Source organism: Lissotriton helveticus, chromosome 1_2 (assembly GCF_964261635.1).
Source record: "Lissotriton helveticus chromosome 1_2, aLisHel1.1, whole genome shotgun sequence".
Lineage (NCBI taxonomy): Eukaryota > Metazoa > Chordata > Amphibia > Caudata > Salamandridae > Lissotriton > Lissotriton helveticus.
The window spans coordinates 104,421,916-104,444,709 of NC_136058.1; the positions used below are offsets into that span (position 1 = coordinate 104,421,916).

At 42.5% G+C, this 22,794-nt stretch overlaps 1 protein-coding gene across 3 annotated transcripts in view; it reads left to right on the top strand.

Annotated features, from left to right (window-relative positions):
* Nucleotides 1-22,794, top strand: part of KANK4 (KN motif and ankyrin repeat domains 4) — an 827,707-nt gene that overhangs the window by 711,919 nt on the left and 92,994 nt on the right. For all 3 annotated transcript variants that reach the window (XM_078669568.1, XM_078669560.1, XM_078669574.1), the window contains one exon: nucleotides 20,877-20,964. In XM_078669568.1, coding sequence (XP_078525694.1) covers nucleotides 20,877-20,964 — 88 coding nt within the window. The remainder of the gene's footprint in view (nucleotides 1-20,876; nucleotides 20,965-22,794) is intronic.

Sequence of the window (22,794 nt, forward strand, 5' to 3'; positions counted from 1 at the left end):
AATGTAAAGCAGCGATTGGGAGAACGTTCAACATGGACGTGCTCATTGTGCAGTCTCAGGGCCGGACTGGGCACCGAAACCGTCCCTGGCAAACAGCTCGGCCGGCCACCCCCTGGGGTGAGGGGAGGTGCAGCCAAGCTGTTTGCGAAGGCTGATTTCAGCCGATTTTGTTATAGGAGGACGATTTTGCCGACCCCGGTAACAAAAACGGCCCCCAGGGCCCCAAAACCAACCCCCTACCTGGTGGCCCACCTGGGAAACACCAAGTGCCCGCTGCAGCCAGTCCGGCCCTGGGCAGTCTTCAGGTGTATATATGCGTAGATCTCTGAGCGGTTATGACCCTGGCTTCCTAAGTGCCTTATAGAGTTTGGTGGATGGGATACACTGTCACAAAACGTAGAATATTCCATCCACTGTATGACTAGTGTCAAAGGCTATAAAGCACTTGCAATATAGAGTACTGGACATCCTCTATGTTTTGACGGAGGATCCCGACTGTAAAGCTCCAAATAAAGCCCTAGGTATGCAGATGTATATAAGCAATTCAAAATTGCTTTTAGTCATCAGCTGATTGGGACCTCAGGTCGGAGCCTGTTTGAATACGAATCATGACTGCGCAATATCAATCAATCAATCAATCAAGCATTTATAAAGCGCGCTACATACCCGGAAGGGTTCCAAGGCGCTGGGGGAGGGGGGGGGGGCTGCAGCTAGTGTTTGAAGAGCCAGGTCTTGAGTAGTCTCCTGAAGGTCTGAGGGTCTTCCGTCTGCCAAAGGTGGAGAGGGAGGGAGTTCCATGTCTTGGCGGCGCGGTAGGAGAAGGACCTGCCTCTGGAGGTGGTCCTGTGGATGCGTGGGACGGCGGCCAGGGAGAGGTCGGCGGAGCGGAGTCTCCTGTTGGGTGCGTAGAATGACAGTCGGTTGTTGAGGTATGCTGGGCCGGTGTTGTGAAAGGCCTTGTGTGCGTGGGTGAGGAGCTTGAAGGTGATTCTTTTGTCGACGGGGAGCCAGTGTAGGTTTCTCAGGTGGGGGGTGATGTGGTCCCGGCGGGGGATGTCAAAGGATTAGGCGTGCAGAGGCGTTCTGGATTCTTTGGAGTCTATTGAGAAGTTTGGCAGGGGCTCCGGCGTAGAGTGCGTTGACATAGTCGAGCCTGCTGCTGATGAGGGCGTGTGTGACGGTCTTTCGTGTGTCGGTAGGGATCCATCTGTAGATGTTGCGGAGCATGCGGAGGGTGTAGAAGCAGGTTCAGGAGACAGCGTTGATCTGGTTGGTCATGGAGAGTTTCGAGTCGAGGATGACTCCCAGGTTGCGTGCGTGGTTGGTTGGTGTAGGGGCGGTGCCCAGGGAGGTGGGCCACCAGGAGTCGTCCCAGGCTGAGGGGTTGGGTCTGAGGATGAGGATCTCTGTCTTGTCTGTGTTGAGTTTGAGCCGGCTTTCTTCCATCCAGTTGGTGAATGCCTTCATGCCTTGGTGGAGGTTGGCACATGTTGGCACAATAGCACATGCTCCACCCTGAACTAGCAATCAGCTTCTGACTTAAAATGTTTTTAAAGTACATATTATTTATTTCAAAAGTATCTTTAACGATTTTTATCAATACATTGGGAAGCAATACAGTAGTATTGTTTTTACTTGCTAAAACTGTTTAACGGGATTTCTTTATTTACTTTTCTGTGTCACTTATGTCTGTCTTACATGTTTTCCGCATTATGTTGCCCTTTGGTAAGATTATGTACTATTACTCATATTTTATTCTATGTACTGTAATACAATGAGTTATTTTGTACTATGACTACATCTTGTTTGACGCAAGGCTTTTTCATCTTTGTACTGTACTGATTGAACACTAAGGGGCATATTATCAAGAACAGCGTTAAAATTATCGCTGCTTTAGCGGCAGAAAGCGGCGATAATGGGCTTGATAATATGCCCTTGAGAATTCCCATAGAAGCCAAGGTTCTGGTGTGAACCTGGGCTTCTATGGGAATTCACAAGGGCATATTATCAAGCCCATTATCGCCGCTTTAGCGGCAGTTTCCCGCCGCTAAAGCGGCGATAATTTTAACGCCGTTCTTGATAATATGCCCCTAAAACTATTATACTCCTGGAAAGAACACCTTTACGCAATTATTTTGCTCCAAACTCTCATGATTGTTGACAGAAAATAATGGAGAGAGGACATGTGGGCCAGCAGACTTCCTGAAGAGGCCAGGGGTCCGTGGACCACAGCTTAAGAACCGCTGATCTTGAGGGTCACCGCTAAAGTCACTTACATTTTTTGTAGAAAATTGTGTTTAGAATGCTGGTACCACAAACATTTTACCCTCATTTCCAATTCATAAAAATGACCTTTATCCCGCTAGAATCAAAAAGGGCTGTAAACCTTCATCAAAACTTTGAAGGCTATGTAGCAGGCTGTGGCGCGTGTAGAGGGTTGAGGAAGAGACGTTTCTTTTCACGGTTCCTTAGTTATTTATACCTAAAAGCTATATCCAGCCCTTTAGGCCAAGCCCCCAAATAAATATTGTTTTTTTGAGACCTTGTAGGATCCGCTCCCCCTTTATAGCACACTTCAGGCAGTGAACGTTACCCTTGCTTACTCCATTTTTAAGAAAAACATTTTGGGCGGAATTCACCAAGTATTTTACGGGTTTAGGAACATCTAGGTGAAAGTGGCTTGATTAAACAGTGCAGTCATTTCACAAAAATGTTCCATTTGCAAATAGATCTATTCATGCATAATATTTTCCCAGCATGGTCTAATACGAAGTAATATTACACATGAGTGAATTTCTTAATAGTTGTAAACATTGGATGTTCAAAGGCTTAAATATCCTGAAAAGTTTGGGAACAACAAGTTTGTGGATATTCACAAATTTGCTCACAACTCATGCAGGACCTGTACACGGTCAGAGAGTTACTCTTGTCAAGGGCAGAGGTAAATCCCTTTTCTGGATGAGAAGGAGAAAGGAACACTAGCAAAAGCAGTGGGTGAGGATGCAAAGGTGTTACTCTTATGGGGGCAAATATATTCACCTTCGAGATTAAATAACACTTAGACCCATTTACACAGGTGCAGTTGTACATTACGTTGAATTACTTACATAGGTTAAACTGCAATCGCAAATTGCTTCACCTCCATGAAGAATGGAATTCACTAAAACATTTCAGGAGTACGCTCAGGAACCTGCAGCTCTCTTAGGTTTCCAGGAGGATTCTTGGGAAGTTTTGTAATTACTGATTTTTATAAATCAGCACCCATCTAGAATTCCAAATACTTTTGAAATGTAGGCCCATTGCAGGTGTACTGCTTTTTGTATTGTTTGTTTAGTTTATTGCGAGGAGCAACCCAGTGTAAAATGGCACCACATATGTATTTGTGCTGGGCAGACTGAGACAGTGCACCATAATACAAACAAAATATGCTGACTCTGAAGCAGGCGTAACCTGATATATTCACTGGGGACAATACAGCATTAAAAATCAGATCAGTGGTGTGCAACTGCTGGTCTGTCTTTCACAGCAGAGGGACAGGAATCACTTTGATGAGGGGACAAGGTTCTTCTCTGCAGGCGTGTGCAGTGTGTGACTTTATCTGTGCGGGGATACGTGGGGGGCCCTGGGAACCAGTAGCGGCCCGTGGAGGGAGTTCCGCGGGGCGGTTTGAAGGGGGAGGGGCAGGTTGGGGGTAGTAAACTACGGAATACGGGCGAACAGAGGTAAATAAACAAATAAATAAATAAAACAAATTTGATTGCGGTACTGCATTGCCAAATGCGATGCAGCGCGCAAAGAAATTTGTTTTATTTATTTGTTTACTTACCTCCGTTCGGCCCTATTCCGTAGTTTACTACACCTCCACCCTGCCCCTCCCCCACCCTGCCGCCCTGCCCCACGGAACTCCCTCCACGTGCCGCTACTGCTGGGACGATGTGCCCCACTCCCACAGGGTGAACTTTGTTGTACAATTAGTACTTCTATGGGTTGCCTTGTGGCCCATAGGTCTACTTCTCTAACATGGCACAGAAGGATGGGGCTATGTCCTATGTAAGTGACCAAACTGTGATTGTGCAGGTGAAAATGTGTGCCGCTGGTATTCACATTACAGAGTGCTATGCAAGTGTTTGCCATCCCTTCTGTAATACCAAAGTGCCCTTGGGGTGCCAAAAACGGGTGCAAACACAAGTTGCACTCTAGTAGAATTTTCTATAGGAAGGCCCCTTATGTTAAGTAAGATGGTGGGTCCCTGGAGAATGAACTGTTAACGTATGCTTCACTAGGTCACACAGCCTATGCCATGCTCATACACAAGTTTTACTCGTCGCCATAAGGTATTGATTTGTAAAAATGTATTCCTTTCAGCAGCAATTTGGTGTCCATACGGCACTTGCTCTTTTGAGTCATTTCATTTGTTTTAGCCACCATTAGCCCGGCGCACCAGACAGTCACCTCAAGCCACAATGCACTGGCTGGCTCTATTCACAGTGGTGTGTAATTACTCAGTCAATTAATTTACAAGGAGACATTCAAGGTGAGATTTAAATGAGCACTGGGGGCGGCAGAGGAACACGCGCTGTCTCTGTATGAGCCGAGCATCTCTGTCGGCTCCTTCTGTTCCTCAAAGGCGGCCTGATGAGCCAATGCAAAACTAATCAGCGGGGCTGCTGAGAACACTGCTCATCAGGGAAACATTTACTGTGGTTTTTAGGGCGAGGATGAACTCATACTTGACGCCTATAGGAGCCAGTTTGAGAGTATTACACATGTGCAAATGTTGATGGGCCTCACCTATGCTTCATGCCCAGGGCTGGACTGGCAAAAAGGCTTAAAGTAGCATCTGTCCCTTCGTCTCTCTTTCCATCCATCCTTTCTTTCTCCTCCGCTCCTTTTTCTCTCTCTTCTCCATCTCTCACTGCTTTCTCTCTACCTTCCCCCTCCCTCGCACTCTTTTCTCTCTCACTTGAAGTCTTCCTGTGCCTGCTGCAATCGACCTCCGTGAGCTGGAGACAGTAGCAGAAGCACCAGGAGCGACCCTGGACTTTTAAAACCACTCTCCAAGGGCTATGACCCATCAGGGAAATGCCCGGTGGATTAAAAGGCCTGTGCAGCCCTGTTCATGCACTGAAGTTAAACCCAGTCTCTCCATACAAGCTGTTTACATTCTAAAACCATTCGACATTCAGGAATACGTTAACTGCATTTGTTGTGCTTACTCCCAGGGCTGGCTGTAGAGCTGTTGCCACCCAGTGTGATAATCATTTTTGGCTGTCTCCCATGACCACCTCAGATTCCATCACGGCCACCGGGCAAAAGTGCCCCTCATCTCTCTATAGCCCCTCTCTCACATACATTTCATTTGTTTTAAAGCGCTGGTAAAGGATGGCTTCACAAATATGAAGGTATATTTAACCAAGCAAACCCTTTTCAGCAACATTAGGAATAGATAATGAAAGACTGGGGGAAAAAAACAGTACGTCCTAACCTAGGATGTATGACGTTACAACGCATACTTTTACAACGACTACCATTACAACGAATTTTTTACAACGCAAAAACTTTTACAACGCATACCATTACAACGCAGGATTTTACAACGCAAGTACCTTTACAACGCATACCATTACAACGTAAGTATTGGTAAGTATATAATATTTTTTTTAATATAAATTATTTTAAATTATTAAAATATAATTAAATTTTATTTAATTTTATTTAATTAATTTAATTTAAATATAATTTTAATTTATTTTTACAAATTAACCCTGTACCCCAAAAACCCAAAACTGTCCCTAAACCCTAAAAATACCCCTTTGCCCAAAAACCCAAAACTGACCCTGAACCCTAAAAATACCCCTTTACCCAAAAACTGAAAACTGTCCCTGAACCCTAAAAATACCCCTTTACCCAAAAACTGAAAACTGACCCTGAACCCTAAAAATACCCCTTTACCCAAAAACTGAAAACTGACCCTGAACCCTAAAAATACCCCTTTACCCAAAAACTGAAAACTGACCCTGAACCCTAAAAATACCCCTTTACCCAAAAACTGAAAACTGACCCTGAACCCTAAAAATACCCCTTTACCCAAAAACTGAAAACTGACCCTGAACCCTAAAAATACCCCTTTACTCAAAAACTGAAAACTGACCCTGAACCCTAAAAATACCCCTTTACCCAAAAACTGAAAACTGACCCTGAACCCTAAAAATACCCCTTTACCAAAAAACCCAAACATATAATATTTTAAAAATATTTATATACTTACCAATACTTACGTTGTAATGGTATGCGTTGTAAAGGTACTTGCGTTGTAAAATCCTGCGTTGTAATGGTATGCGTTGTAAAAGTTTTTGCGTTGTAAAACTTTCGTTGTCATGGTAGTTCGTTGTAAAAGTTGCGTTGTAAAGGTTGTTTCCCCCTAACCTATTTTATGCAGTTTGCATGCAGCTCTTTGATGTCATTTCAGAACAGTACTGTTCTTTATTAGCGTTGTATCTTATCAGTGGTGTAATCCAAGCCCCCCGCATCCACCGCGGTGCGGGGGGCCCCTCAGCACAGTACTCTGCCTGGACAGCTCCTTAATGAGTCCAGTGGGGCCCCTTCACGTACATTGCAGGGGGGGGCTCAAGTTTTGTTACGCCAGTGTATTTTATGAAATGTGGTAACAAAAGGATCTCTGTGACAAAAGCAGTCCCCTCAGCTATCCACATAAAATACAGATCTGGGCTCTGCACAGTATGCATTCTTTGCAGCAGTCATATTAACCCCCTGCACTACTATATGGCGAGCCAAAACCGGCACTAGACAAAACTCTGATCTCGTTCTACAGCATGAACATTAATCGCAAGAGTTATCGTGACATTTTTAATGCTGCCTGAAAACTTAATGCACAAGGAACTCTGCTGCAGGTGTTTTTAAATCGCAAGTCATTGCTAAATACAGCTCCACTTACCTGAGGTCAGTGCCCACTCCCCAGGTCAGCGTCCAGTGCGGCTGCACCACTCGCACTGCCCTAGCACCGGCCCTGTGTGAACTGCAAATGCTTTACCATGATCACGGCTACTTCAGTTCCGCTGCAGTGGAGGACCAAATTATACGACAGGATTGATCAATTTAGGAAGCAAGAAAGGCTAACTATGTGTCATTTGGAGGCACATTCTCTAGCAGTATTATTTAACTGTTTTCTTATTTTAACACTCTTTATTACCGTCTGGTAAGTGGTTTCGCCTCGTAGGCGCCAGTTTAACACAATGTTTGCGCTGTTGTCAACAGACGAGTAACAGACGAGTAAGATGCGGTCCCGGGGAGGCTGTGATTAGGTAAAACCGAACGCTTTCACCAGCGAGGAAGTAAGTAATTTTTCTTCACTGAACTTTCGCAAAGCATTTTTGACAACAGCGCAAACATTGAGTCCCTCTTTGCGATCGGATAAATATCGATCTTCATTTTCTTCTTTCTCCTCATGGACCAACAGCAGTGAGTCCAATAGGTGAAATCGATCCCCCTGAGAGACCATGAAGTGTTATTATGCACTTTACTAAGTAAATATCGAGAGCCTTATTTCTATGTATCTATTATATGTTATATGTGTCTTTTGTCTAGGTCACATTAAGTCCTGTCTTTTTTTTGTGTGAATTCACAAACACACAGCACAATTTTATCGTTAAACACTTGGCATGGCAGCCTGCACGCACCAATATGGTGCAACCATCAACTATAGCACCGGATGTGTGCGGCATGAAAGTATACTATGTGCCCCTTCCCACAGGGAGGGGATGATTGCTACTAACGATATGCTTTCTTTTTACAGCATCAGAAATTCGATTCAAGCGTATGTATTTCCAATGTGAACGCATGCTTTGATTATTAAGTGTATTTTCTTTACAATATATTGCTCCCTTACTAGGGACATAGGAGTGGCAAATGCAGGGCTGGTCCCGGCATGGTCCTGAAGAAATGCTAGGGGTAGCATGAAACATGTTGACCTTTCACTTTCACTGAACCAATCCTCATTAAAGGTTGGTCTACAGTGATATTCACCCCACTTTTAATATACCTGCCTAGGAGCAAAATAAATCTGTTGAGGCCCACTAAGCACAATATTTTTAATTCACTTACACCCACTCCACCACTTCTTTGCACTACACATAGTCTTTCACCTTTAAGTGCTCCTGCGTAGTTCGTGAGTCGCAGCACGGCCCTTTTCGTAGAGAACTGGGATGGCCCCAATGATGAAGCATGTCACCGTGGGGCAACCCCGGTGAGTGAGGGGACACTAGAAAGAAATTTTTCTTTCTTTTAAGGTTGTACTGATCGACTGGGTCAGTCACCTACACTTGAGCTAGGTCTCGGTACACTCTGAAGTAGCCAGGAAAAATTTGGAAGCCTGCGTGAGTATGTTAGCTAAAGAGAAGATATATCTGTGGGGAAATTAGGTATGAGGAAGGGTGGTGCAGAAAGCACAAATCACACAGTTTAGTTGGCAATTCATTTTTCAAGGTTATTCAAGACAAAGGCAATGGTGGTGATGAAGTTAAATGAACTGAAAGTAAAAAGATGTTTGTAACTGCTATTATTATCTGGGTAAGTTTACAAATATCTTGGGGTATATTTACAAGCCCCTAGCACAACAGGAACATCACTTTGACGATATGTGTGTCGCCTTATTTACAAGGAAGGCAGCATTAAGCCACTTAATGTGGCTTAATGCTACCTTGTAAATAAGGCATCGTTTTACGCTGTACTTTGCGTGAAAGGGGAGGGCAAATGGTGTTGCGGTGGGTGTTCCACTGCTACACCTATTGATTTTGACGTTGCTCCCTATTTACAAGGGCAGTGCCAAAATTAAGACCAGGGAAACCCTGGTCTTAAAAAGGCAAAACAAGCAGAAATAACTTTATTTCTGCTAGTTATTGCTGTTTCCATGTGTGCTGCATTGCGCAGCACACAGAGAAACAGTAACAGGCCAATGATTGTTTATGTGCACGTAGGTGACCCTTTCTGCACATAAACAATCGTTTGTAAAAAATGACATTTTGTAACTTCTATGTGTGCTGCTTAAGCAGCACACATAGAAGTGACAAAAGGCCATTTAAAGATTCTTTATGTGCAGGAAGGGAAACCTTCCTGCACATAAACAATCTTCTCCTTAACGCAGGCTGCTAAATTTCACACCAGTGCAGGGGGAAATGCAGGGCTGCACCATATTGTTGTAAATATGGTGCAGCCCTGCGTTTCAGAAGTGGCAGAGCGTTGCGTAGGCTAACGCCACGCTCTGCCACTTCATTGTAAATATGCCCCCTAATTGCTTGTAGACATGTCTGTACGATTTAATTTGTTGATATTTATGTACTTTCCATAATAAGGAAACGATGCAGACATAGGGGCCGATTATGATGGCGGACGGACTTGAGTCCGTCCGCCACCATAGAGTAGGAGGGACCGTCCGCAGGGGCAGCGGCGGTCCCTCCATACAGATTAGGATGTGACCGTCAGGGTGGCGGTCACATCCTCTATTTTTAACATTGCGGCGGGTGGAGCTTCAAGCTGCACCCGCCGCAATGTTAAAAATGCATGCACAGCATTTGCGTGCACAAAGCGGCAGGCACCGCGCGGTGCCTGCCGCTTTGTTCACGCAAATGCTGGGGGGTACCATAGGTACCCCCCATGTGCACCCCCCACACCCCCTTCACCCAGGGGCCCGCAACGGGCCCCCGAAGTCAAGGTCCGTATGCTTTTCCGCCGTGGAAAAGCATACTTTTTACTCCATCCTAATATGGCTGGCGGTGTTTGATAGACACCGCCAGCCATGTTACAGCTGATCCGCCGCGGTTGTAAGTCAACCGCGGCGGAAAAGCGGCGGACTGAAACCAGGACCCACCAGCCATCCTAATGTGGCGGTGGGTTTTTGGTGGGTCCGCCGAGGATTTTCCGCATCCTCCGGGCCAGCGGTGGCTTCCGCCGGCCCGGAGGATGAGGAAAATCCTCCATCATAATCAGCCCCATAATCCGGTTGACATGCACATGTTTATTCTGCATAAACAACAATTTCTGGCCTCCTTCACAAACCCCCTATCTCTCAATTAGTGCCTTTTTCCAGTCATTGTCAAACTCTGAATATACAGAACAGAGCACACGTAGGCAAGTTGTCACTGCGAATGTGTCTTCAAGACATCTTTCCTGCATGTTCTAAAGAAGCTGAGCCATGAAACCCTGAGTGAGTGTCTCCGACAGAGGCAGCGAGAGGCTCACGAATGCTCGGCTCTCCCGGGGCTCGTCTTTGGGATGCAGGCAGCTTGCCTGACAGGCCGAGGGGCTGCCTGCTGACTATTAAAGCGATTCCTCTAAAGAAATATATATATTAAAATGGCACACAGGTTACACAGACATCTTTTTTCTGTTGCCTGCCAACTCTGGGTTGAGATCTGTACTGAGTGGTGTGGCATAGCAATCCTAAAGCTCTCATTCCGGATTTTGGGGCTGTACTGGATGGGGGTCATACCGCTCATGGTAATGCTGACACAGCAGAGTTCAGCTTTTGGCTTCTGAATTGCGCAGCTCGGAAAGGGTCACAATAAAATAATATTAAATTTTTCCTCGCGTTTGAATCTTCAAAACTCAGAATATTGCATTTTGTCCCTGCATACATTAACAAGGCTTTACCGATGTATTCTTAATATTTGGGAACCCACACACCTAAATATACCACAGATCAAGTGGGCCACTCTGGGGTCAATGATAGCGAAAAGGAATATAGCACAGAAGTGGGGCTCCGGAAGACCACCTACGCTTGTGGAATGGAAAGAGAGCATGGATTGGTGTATGTTCCGTGAAAAGACCGTATTCCTGGCCAGAGGCCGACCCCGTAAGAGGGTGACTGTTCGGGGGCAGTGGAATCAATACAGGGGTGAGATTTGTGAACCACCGGTTGACCCTTCATTGGCCCGCATCCCCGTGACCCTTATCTGTACCGATATCTTGCCCCCTCCCTATCCTTCTTCCCATTCATATCCCCCCCAATGTATATACGATTTGTAGTAATGATGTGTGGAAATGTCCTACCTCTGTTCTATGCACTTTTTGGATGCCTTGTATTAATAAAAAGAAATATAAAAAAAAAACAAGGCTTTACCTGGTGATATTTGTGTGGGGAAAATCTGATGGGCCTGTGGGATATTTTTTTACCAGCTGCATTCCCAATTCAGGTGCAGCCTGAGTCCAGGTTGCCGGCCAAGTGAGAATGGGGACATATGCTTGGTTGTAGTTACTTTATGGATTTTTGCCTGGCATGATGCTCCTGGTTGCTTCAGCACATTACATCAGATACTTGCAGCTTCTTCAGAGAAACTGGCCAAATAATTCTATAGGTTTATTAGGAATCATTATGACACAAAAGAGGGCCTGAGGGCATTTAAAGACCAGCAGGGGCGACTTCCCTTTTGCAAAACCAAAACCACAAAAAGGCCCCTGGGTCTAGAAGATATGGAGGAGTGCTAAGGGGGTGTCCCTTTTAAAGGGCAGTCTCCCTCACCCATCCGAAGGTGGCATGCTTCCTCATAGGGTAACCTCATTGCATTATGAACCTGGCCATAATGCGGGCTACGACCCCCTCTCTGAGAGGGAGGAGCTCAGGGATGTTTTCAGTGTTAGAAAAAGATATCCTTAAACCAGGAAATGAGCAGGGTGTGGTGAGGAGTAAAAAGAAGGAAAGTGTATGTGAAGTAAATCTAACTCCAAGTTACGCTGTTAACTTAATTGGGATGTCCTTGGGTCAGGATTAAAATCAAACTACGACAGGAAGGTATTCAACCTGTCATAGAACCATGAGGGTCGACCACTGGTTCAGGATACCATTACATTTATTGATGATTTAGTATTTATCCTACATGAGCCATACTACATATTTTTTCACATTTTTTTACGTTGTTCCCGAAGAAAGCTGCCACACCTTTACAGAGGGTATAAGGCTGAAACTTGCCAACCCTCATGGTTCAATCATCCAACCACCAATTGTGCTGAGGCCGATTCACCGATGTTCTGCTAATTTCCTCATACCGAAGAGTAGATGTAGCTGTTGTCTGCATACAGGTTAATTCTACTCAATTAAACTAATCAATACCACTGGTGGCCTGTTGTTGACATTACAATGGTGAGCCCTGTGGAAGTTCATGTTTTACACCACCTTTGAACATTTTTACACTGCCTTTGATCCGTTACACCCATTTTTCTATTAGGATTGTGCGATAAATTGTATCAAAAGCCATTGAAAGATGCTTACGTGTAGAAGGTGGCGTTTACTTGTATGAATGCGAACGAGCGATCCTCTTGGATGCTCATAGTGCGGATTCAATTCCCCGTTTGTTTGCGACTGTGGCTGGTAGTTTTCTGAATATTATTACCACTCCATTTGGTTCTGTATTAGTCTCATTGAGAAAACACCAGTGCACCTCCAAAATAGTCACTTTGATCCCTTCGCTATTGTAGCGTTTAACATACAGTCCATATCCTTGGTCAGAAGCCACTTCCACAAAACCAGACGGTGTAGAAAATTCAAGCTTTTATTTTGCAAACGTTATGATCCACAGCCAACGCGCGTTTCGCCCTCTTCGGGCTTTCTCAAGGCTGTATGCCATACATGAAACAAAAAAGAAAAGAAAACATACATGTACTAAGTTCTAAACGTTCCAATCAAATTTTTAAATGGTTAACTTAATTAATAACTCTTACATATTTATCATGCAAGGTGATTTTGAATAGTGACCACCTTTCCCCTCACCATATGCATAACAAATGCAGTTACCACCCACCCCCATTACATTGGGTTTGTTGGGAACTGCATGTGATGACCCCACTGGGGAAACCGAAAAAAGCCACACACTCCAAACAATCCAACCATATGTATTGTTAAGTCCCGTGCCACTCCATTATACATGATTCCATAATGTAAGCCAGTCACCTAAAAACCCGTGCCAAATCACTGCCACATATTTACATAAGTACCCAGTGTCAGAAAGAGAAATGAATGTCAGTGAATATATACCATGAAGTTTTTAAAAACCCTCGCACATGCTTACAGCAATAATAGTGCATTTCAGCTCACCTATTTGTAGTGCAATCATAAGTCTCAATTTCTGTATCTACAGAAGGTCTGTAAAATGTACTGTTATGTCCTTGTCCAGTTAATCTAAAATGCAATTCACAAGCAATACACAATTTTTTAGAAATAACCTTATACATTTTTTATTAAAAACTTTCCTGATTACTACAGCTCAATGTTACGACAAATTCGTACCTTAGACTGTATAGTCGTTGTATTATTGCAGGATCACTTGATTAGTGTCAAACACGTAGTATATCGAATCAGTCTTCTCAGTGACAGTATTCGTGTGGAACCATGTTAAGCCCCACCACCTGTTGGTTAAGTAACATGTCACTTCAATGAGGTACTTGGTTTGCCTAACATTATCATCCCTATCGACCAATTAAAAACACCTAGCTAATATAGCGTTATCCCCATTCTGACTCGACAATATGGACCTATGTATAAATGTCTATTTTTCCAACATTCGTGACCCATAACAGCGACCATTAATGGAAAAGCTCTTTTGCAATTCTGGTATGTATACCATCTTCAACTTCGTGCACCCGTATATTAACCCACTTTGCCATAGATCTAGCCCTTAGTTGTAATACCTCACTTCGCTTATCTCCTGTCAGTCCCCTTTTTAAAGCAGTCTTACCTCAGCGTTTACAGAAGTCCGTCACGAACACCGTCCCTGCAATCCGGCGGCATCGACATCCGCTTTGCCTATCGTTTATTTTATTTTCCCCGCCACTACGTCTGCCGACATAAACAACGGACACTTCGTCTTCTTGTTTCTCACAACTTGGCCTACCACGTCGGCCATTTCTCAGTGTTATGCTATTTTATACATGTAACAAACTGCATGCAGATAGCTGACGCTCTTTTTTTGTTGTAGGTTGGATACATTTGGATGCGCGGCGTTCATCGCGACCCCACATGTGTGTCATTATTTATCAACTACTTTCAAACACTTTTTTGGGGGTAAAAATAAATGAAGACATTGTATATATCATGTACATGAACACAATACATAATTGCCTATATATCCATAAAATTCCATGTGTATTAGATACATTTCAGGATAATGGTATTGCACTTATTATACAGAACATCACATACTACATCAGTATATGACACCATTACGCTTTATATTTTGCACAATTCATTCAGCAATAATCAAACCCCTTGTTTTCCATAAATCAGAACTCCCTCAGAAACTCATTATTTTGATATGTACTTTCCTTATACCTTCTTAGACTTTTGCAATCAGAGTATATCGTGGATGACCTCATTTAATTGCTACTTATGATCTCTTATATAATAGTCCGAAGATACTTGAAGATGCATTCATTAACAGTTAGAGGATACTTCAAGAGGCCTTGTTAATCCTCTTATGGGCTACAGAAACTCCAATAGCTCTTTATCTACATTGATCCCCATTTCTACGGCTCGCAATAATATGATCCATTTACTTTCCTTCTGTCGTAGTTTGGAGGTTCTATTCCCACCTCTACTACTTATTGGAACCATATCAATACCGTGAAACCCTATTTTATGAATTTCTGTATTGCTATGTATTGCATTAAAGTGTATTGCAAAAGGATATTGTGGATTGTTGCTCCTTATGGCCCGAAAGTGTTCTTGAATCCTCTCTTTCAAGGGCCTCGTAGTGCTGCAAATGTAAATCTGGTTACATATACCCTTTAAGCAGTACACGACATGTGTTGAATTACGATTAATGAATTGATTAATTTCATATGTCTTCTTGCTGTTATATTGGAATTTAGTAGTCTTATTCATTGCAAAACAACAAATGCAGCACAAACCTCATCTAAAAAAGCCTTTTAGTGTAGGTGGAAACCAGTTGGTCTGTTTTTTTGGGGGGATATAACTCGGACAAAGTTCTTGTCTGAGAGTTCTTCCCTTTTGAAAAGTAATACTTGGCTTATTCCCTATTTGTTCTTGTAGAATAGTGTCTTCCACAAGCAGATGCCAATGCTTATTTAATACTCTATAGATATCAGCACTGACCATACTATAGGGGGTTATGAACCTAATTTTACTACTATTTGTAGATTTGGGTTGTCGTTTATGTTTCAATAGTGAGCTTCTGTCTCTCAAATTGATTTTACTACGGGCCTTGTTGATAATGTCCGCTCCGTATCCTCTGGACAAAAATCTATTCTCTACCTTAGTTAGTTCCTCATCAAGTTTCTTGACATCACTACAATTTCTCTTTGTCCTTACTAATTCCCCATATGGGATTGCCTGAATCTGTGAGATTGGATGCAAAATACCCGCATGCAAGACTGCATTGCATGCCGTCGATTTTCTAAATGGTACAGATAGTAATTTACCACCCTCTACCAATATGGTGATATCCAGGAAATTGATATGTGAAGTGCTTTGTTCTTTTGTAAAGCTTAAGTTAAACGGATTGTCATTCATGTATTCAAAGAAAACATCAAGCTCTTCATTTGTACCAGACCAGAACATAATCATATCATCTATATATCTACCTAGATATAAGATGTTAACAGTTCTACAGGACCCTTACGCCAGATATGCACAAGTTCAAAATAACCCATATAAAGGTTGGCCAGTGACGGAGAGAATTTGGCACCCATGGCCACACCTTTTATTTGGCGAAACCAACTGCCATTATGCAAAAACACATTACTGTTGAGCACCAGCTCTATCATGGACAATAGCATTACAGAATGTTCAAAAGTTTCAATTGGACGTGTATCCAAAAAGTGGCGAATCGCTGTTAAACCTGCCTCAAGTGTATATGTAACCAGATTTACATTGGCAGCACTACGAGGCCCTTGAAAGAGAGGATTCAAGAACACTTTCGGGCCATAAGGAACAACAATCCACAATATCCTTTTGCAATACACTTTAATACGTTACATAGCAGTACAGAAATTCATAAAATAGTGTTTCACGGTATTGATATGGTTCCAATAAGTAGTAGAGGTGGGAATAGAACCTCCAAACTACGACAAAAGGAAAGTAAATGGATCATATTATTGCGAGCCGTAGAAATGGGGATCAATGTAGATAAAGAGCTAGTGGAGTTTCTGTAGCCCATAAGAGGATTAACAAGGCCTCTTGAAGTATCCTCTAACTGTTAATGAATGCATCTTCAAGTATCTTCGGACTATTATATAAGAGATCATAAGTAGCAATTAACTGAGGTCATCCACGATATACTCTGATTGCAAAAGTCTAAGAAGGTATAAGGAAAGTACATATCAAAATAATGAGTGTCTGAGGGAGTTCTGATTTATGGAAAACAAGGGGTTTGATTATTGCTGAAGGAATTGTGCAAAAGATAGAGCGTAATGGTGTCATATACTGATGTAGTATGTGATGTTCTGTATAATAAGTGAAATACCATTATCCTGAAACTTATCTAAAACACATGGGATTTTATGGATATACTAGCAGCTCGTCCCGACGTTGTCCGGGAGCAATTAGGCTTCAGGGCCCCCGCCCGCCCCGACGTTGTCCGTGGGTCCCCCGGAGCCTTCCTCCATATATTGCAGTATTATACCTCTATGTTTACTTTGTACGCTTTTGTAACCTGCACACATAACTTTTTCCTCCTGTAATGCACCGTTTGGCTCACTTTTTTAATGCTCCGTTTGCTTCCTCTTGCTACCTGCACACGTCACTTTTTCCTCCTATACCTCTATGTTTACTTTCTACGCTTTTGTAACCTGCACACGTAACTTTTTCCTCCTGTAATGCACCGTATGGCTCACTTTTGTAATGCTCGGTTTGCTTCCTCTTGCTCACGATGTACGCTTTTGTAACCTGCACACGTAACTTTTTCCTCCTGTAATGCACCGTTTGGCTCACTTTTGTAATGCTCCGTTTGCTTCCTCTTGCTCACGATGTACGCTTTTGTAACCTGCACATGTAACTTTTTCCTCCTGTAATGCACCATTTGGCTCACTTTTGTAATGCTCCGTTTGCTTCCTCTTGCTCACGATTTTCATTTTTGCTTCATTTTTCCGCCGCTCACCGCTCCTAAATAAATAAATAAATAACCTACCTCATCCGCCGCTCACCGCTCCTCCCCGCCTGTCCGCCGCTCCTCACCGCCTGTCCGCCGCTCCTCACCGCGCCATGTCCGCCAGTCCTCCTCGCGCTCCTGGACGCCGCTCCTCCCCGCGCTCTTCACGTCGGGCACGCACGTCGCGGCCGGCGCTTCTTCCAAGGGACTACTTTTTTTTTTCTCTGTAAATTTTTTAAATAACGTATATTTATTACGTTTATATAGCCTATGTCCATCTGCACACCCTGACGATTACAACGATGTATCGGGTGTGTGGATTGGTACTGTGGTTCCCGAGTTTACCCGCCTCAAAGTTCTTCCTTTATAATAGTAGTATATATAGGCAATTATGTATTGTGTTCATGTACATGATATATACAATGTCTTCATTTATTTTTACCCCAAAAAAAGTGTTTGAAAGTAGTTGATAAATAATAACACACATGTGGGGTCGCGATGAACGCCGCGCATCCAAATGTATCCAACCTACAACAAAAAAAGAGCGTCAGCTATCTGCATGCAGTTTGTTACATGTATAAAATAGCATAACACTGAGAAATGGCCGCCGTGGTAGGCCAAGTTGTGAGAAACAAGAAGACGAAGTGTCCGTTGTTTATGTCGGCAGACGTAGTGGCGGGGAAAATAAAATAAACGATAGGCAAAGCGGAAGTCGATGCCGCCGGATTGCAGGGACGGTGTAAACGCTGAGGTAAGACTGCTTGGAAAAGGGGACTGACAGGAGATAAGCTAAGTGAGGTATTACAACTAAGGGCTAGATCTATGGCAAAGTGGGTTAATATACGGGTGCACGAAGTTGAAGATGGTATACATACCAGAATTGCAAAAGAGCTTTTCCATTAATGGTCTCTGTTATGGGTCACGAATGTTGTAAAAATAGACATTTATACATAGGTCGATATTGTCGAGTCAGAATGGGGATAACGCTATATTAGCTAGGTGTTTTTAATTGGTCGATAGGGATGATAATGTTAGGCAAACCAAGTACCTCATTGAAGTGACATGTTACTTAACCAACAGGTGATGGGGCTTAACATGGTTCCACACGAATACTGTCACTGAGAAGACTGATTCGATATACTACGTGTTTGACACTAATCAAGGGATCCTGCAATAATACAACGACTATACAGTCTAAGGTACGAATTTGTCGTAACATTGAGCTATAGTAATCAGGAACGTTTTTAATTAAAAATGTATAAGGTTATTTCTAAAAAATTGTGTATTGCTTGTGAATTGCATTTTAGATTAACTGGACAAGGACATAACAGTACATTTTACAGACCTTCTGTAGATACAGAAATTGAGACTTATGATTGCACTACAAATAGGTGAGCTGAAATGCACTATTCTTGCTATAAGCATGTGCGAGGGTTTTTAAAAACTTCATGGTATATATTCACTGACATTCATTTCTCTTTCTGACACTGGGTACTTATTTAAATATGTGGCAGTGATTTGGCATGGGTTTTTAAGTGACTGGCTTACATTATGGAATCATGTATAATGGAGTGGCACGGGACTTAACAATACATATGGTTGGATTGTTTGGAGTGTGTGGCTTTTGTCGGTTTCCCCAGTGGGGTCATCACATGCAGTTCCCAACAAACCCAATGTAATGGGGATGGGTGGTAACTGCATTTGTTATGCATATGGTGAAGGGAAAGGTGGTCATTATTCAAAATCACCGTGCATGATAAATATGTAAGAGTTATTAATTAAGTTAACCGTTTAAAAATTTGATTGGAACGTTTAGAACTTAGTACATGTATGTTTTCTTTTCTTTTTTGTTTCATGTATGGCATGCAGCCTTGAGAAAGCCCGAAGAGGGCGACACGCGCGTCGGCTGTGGATCATAACGTTTGCAAAATAAAAGCTTGAATTTTCTACACCGTATGGTTTTGTGGAAGTGGCTTCTGACCAAGGATATGGACAGTATGTTAAACGCTACAATAGCGAAGGGATCAAAGTGACTATTTTGGAGGTGCACTGGTGTTTTCTCAACGTTGTGTTAATCTACAGCCCGAATTGAGGTTTGGGCAGGAGATGACTGTTTGATGCCCTTGGTGGATGTGCATCCGATGCCAAAGTAGCACTCCGTATTGTTCATTGTGTGAATAATCTAATCGACTTTTGACTAATGAGAACTAATGTTGATGTGCGAGTCAAAATAGCAAATCCACCGTTCTTTTGTGTTTGACTGTATTAGTCTCATAGCTGCTTATTTCAATTTTGTAGACCCGGGCTGCAACTGTGAAATTGGTTTCAAGTTGAGCCTGCCTCAAGTTTATTTAATTGAGATGTTCAAAATGCTTCTTTTAAGGTTTAAGCCATTATCTCTACATAAAATGAGAGGCTAAACGAAAGCCCTAATCCATTCCCTGATCCAGTGATTAAAATATTGGTTCCAGACTGTAGAAATGGCTGATTTAAGTTTCTTTTATAAATTTGTGTTCAGATGTAATGGTAGGCCATTTGGTATACTCTTTTTAGGTTTCCTTTTCAAAAAGTGTGCTCAGATGACGAATGATTTATGGTACCAGTTGGTTATTTGGGTGTGAAGCAGTTTCCTTATGCAATGTAGTGTGATGTATTGAGAGAAGATGCTCTGGGAGGTGATCTGACCAGGATAGTTGCAAAGTAGTGATATAAGAGAAACAGCAGATGTGAAGGTAAAGTACATTCTAATTTAGTTGTGTTTAGGAATAAACGACAAAATCCTAAATTGTCATTTTCTCAAAGAAGCAAACAACACAATCCATTTGCGATGGACGTTCTGCACAGATCTCTCGTTTCCTGTTGATGTCCTCTAGCTGATGAAACCATCTCAATGAATGCATGTGCGAGGGCGTGTTTTGTGTTTCTAATTATCACTATGCTACATTAATATGGTACTTGTACTAAAGACAGGGACTCCTGGCATGTTGTTTGAGAGGAGAGCAGTCACTCGGGTGTTACCAGGATGTATTTTTGGTCTACAGCAAGAGCATGCAAAGAGAGAAGCTGTACGATGCAAAGAGAGAAACTACATATCCTAGAAATTAAATACACGAGGTACTTAAATAACAAAATAACTAGGAAACACCACCATTGGAGCTTGGTTGAGTAGCCTTTGGTTAAATGGTAGAACTAGCTGATGCAAACGTTACGGACACAACGCGTGGTGGAGTGCAGACTGGTGATTTGTGCTTCGTAGACCTTACAATAAACTAGATGGCACCATGATATTACACAGAAGAAGGCTAATTGAAGGAAGAGGTTGTTAGACGTTATGGAGAAAATCACTCCAGTAAAATGTGACTCGGTAATATCCTTCAGCTCTCCCTTCAAACAATGGCCAATCACTCTAGTATTCCTGCCTGCTAGGATAACTAATTATCCCCCTTCTCTTTTCGAACCCACGGACCTGATAAAGAGGAGTTTTTAGGTCTCTCTGGTAAGAAGTCAGTGAGATTATTGCTAGAAACATGGGCCAAATAGTGGGGTGAAGGCTTTGGAAACAGGACAAAGCTCAGATGGAAGAACCCCCCTCTTTCCTCGCAAGAAAGATCCATAGCTGAAGGCAGGAAATGTGACAAATTGATTGAAGAGGTTATGTGAGGACAGTGTAATATGTGACAGCTGAAACCTCATTTAAACTTGAGCAGGGAGAAAAGAGATGGAATAGCACTAGGAATTATTCAAAAACGTGTGTTTCATTTGCAGATGTAAACTCGAGGAAGAATTTCTTCATCAGTGCCACCTGTTGAGCAATCACCTATCAGAAATCAATTCCACGCCGGAGAAGCAAATGGTACTTTTGTTTGCTATATACAGTACTTTTCTTATGAAATTCTTTTTATTAGCCATAAGCATACAACAGTTTCAGTAGTGACAAAAAAAATTCCTAGATCAATCTAATACATTGTTTTGAAAAGCAGTTTATTTCGTTTGGATAAGCATTTTATTTTGTGCATTAAATATTTTTACTCAGTGGAAGGGTGTGTCTTGCGGTAATTTTGAAACGTGCATAAAACTGTCTCTCTGCTTATTAAGATAATTGAATACAGTGGCATTTTGCTCTTTATAAAAACTTAATCCCCTGCTCATTCTATAGGAATGAATGTGTTAATATCAGGATTGCAATATTTTGCTTTCCACCCACTAGCATGCTTGAGTCAATTGCAAATAGCCCATTGCTATAGAGGGATTACAACTGATTCTCGATGGCAAGCGATCAGAGAAGGTTTTTGTTGTCAATGATTTCTGTGAAGATCTCAACTCAAGACCCTGGTGACATTAGTCGGTCAGTATTTATTACGATTTACCGGCTGATTCTCTAATGCACTACTGACACATTTCAGTTTTTGTGGGGTAAGAATACCTCAAGAGAGGGAGGCAGGCAGGCAGATGCTTACAGCACACTCTAGGTAAAAGAAGATTCCATAACATCTTCCATCACTTTAAAGGCACCACTTGTCTCCTCATTAATATAAACCATCATTCCATTACTTTGCAAAATGCTTCGTTCTGACTTTATGTTGCATCAATCATTAGCTACACCAAAGTCTCAGCCGGGACGGTCGTAAGTGGGTTTCTTGCCCACCTCCAAGAGAAAAGGAGGAACATGTGAGCATCTCTTTAGGGAGGGTGTCGTAGTACAAAAATAATTCCAATGTCTTATTAAGACGCTTATCTTTCCTGCTAGTGGTGGGTGATGAAAAATGATTCTTCCTTTAGCGTCCCATAGAAGGTAAGAAAAAAGAAACCAGCCTCATTCTTGATTACAAAATTAATCAATACTTTCAAGGGTGTCCATTGGAATGATTGTATAGCTCTGAGACATTTCTGGAGATGCCAGGGTTTAAGAACCACCTCACCCGCTTTCTCTGGCCGTGCCTGAAGAATTTGGGACTCCCTCACATCTAAACAGGGTATTGACGGACATCGATAAAGACCTGAAACACACATCCTGGTGGGAAAAAACATCTCTCAGCTGTGTCCGGCAAAAACCTTAACCTCAGTCAATCTGCACATGGGTTTTACCTGTAATTGCTTTGGTTCCACTGCCATGTGTCATTTTTTACTTTATGCTATTTGATTCATATACATTTTCTGCTTTAACTTAAGACGTATCCTTCATATGCTTCAAGTAAGCACGAAAAATGATCTATATACCCCATTTTCTACTGTATCTGTAATTACTACTAAGCTTTAAAAAACAATAAAATGACATACATACATTCAAAGTGTAACTATAAAGTTTGGCTGCCAGGATGTCCTCAAGCCATTGAGGCTTTGCCATTAACGAACAATCCCTTCACACTATTCCTATTGTTGTTCAATTTGGGGCTAATCCAGTACCCGAACAACCTCAATGTAGTAAAGCCTGTGTGAAAAAAACTTTACATGCAATGTCTAGCAGAAAAGAATTATCCTTGCACTTTAGTATCAAGGTATGAGCAGGTACTTCTTGTGTATTGGAGATTATATGTGTTGTGATGAAACAGAACATCCCCATCGAGCAGTGCAAGTCATAAATACTAGCCACACTGATGCAAATATCCAAAGCAAGGCACATCCCTCAGCTGTAAACCATAGAATTGACTATCTGCTGCTATCATGTCACACTCAAAGCAAACAA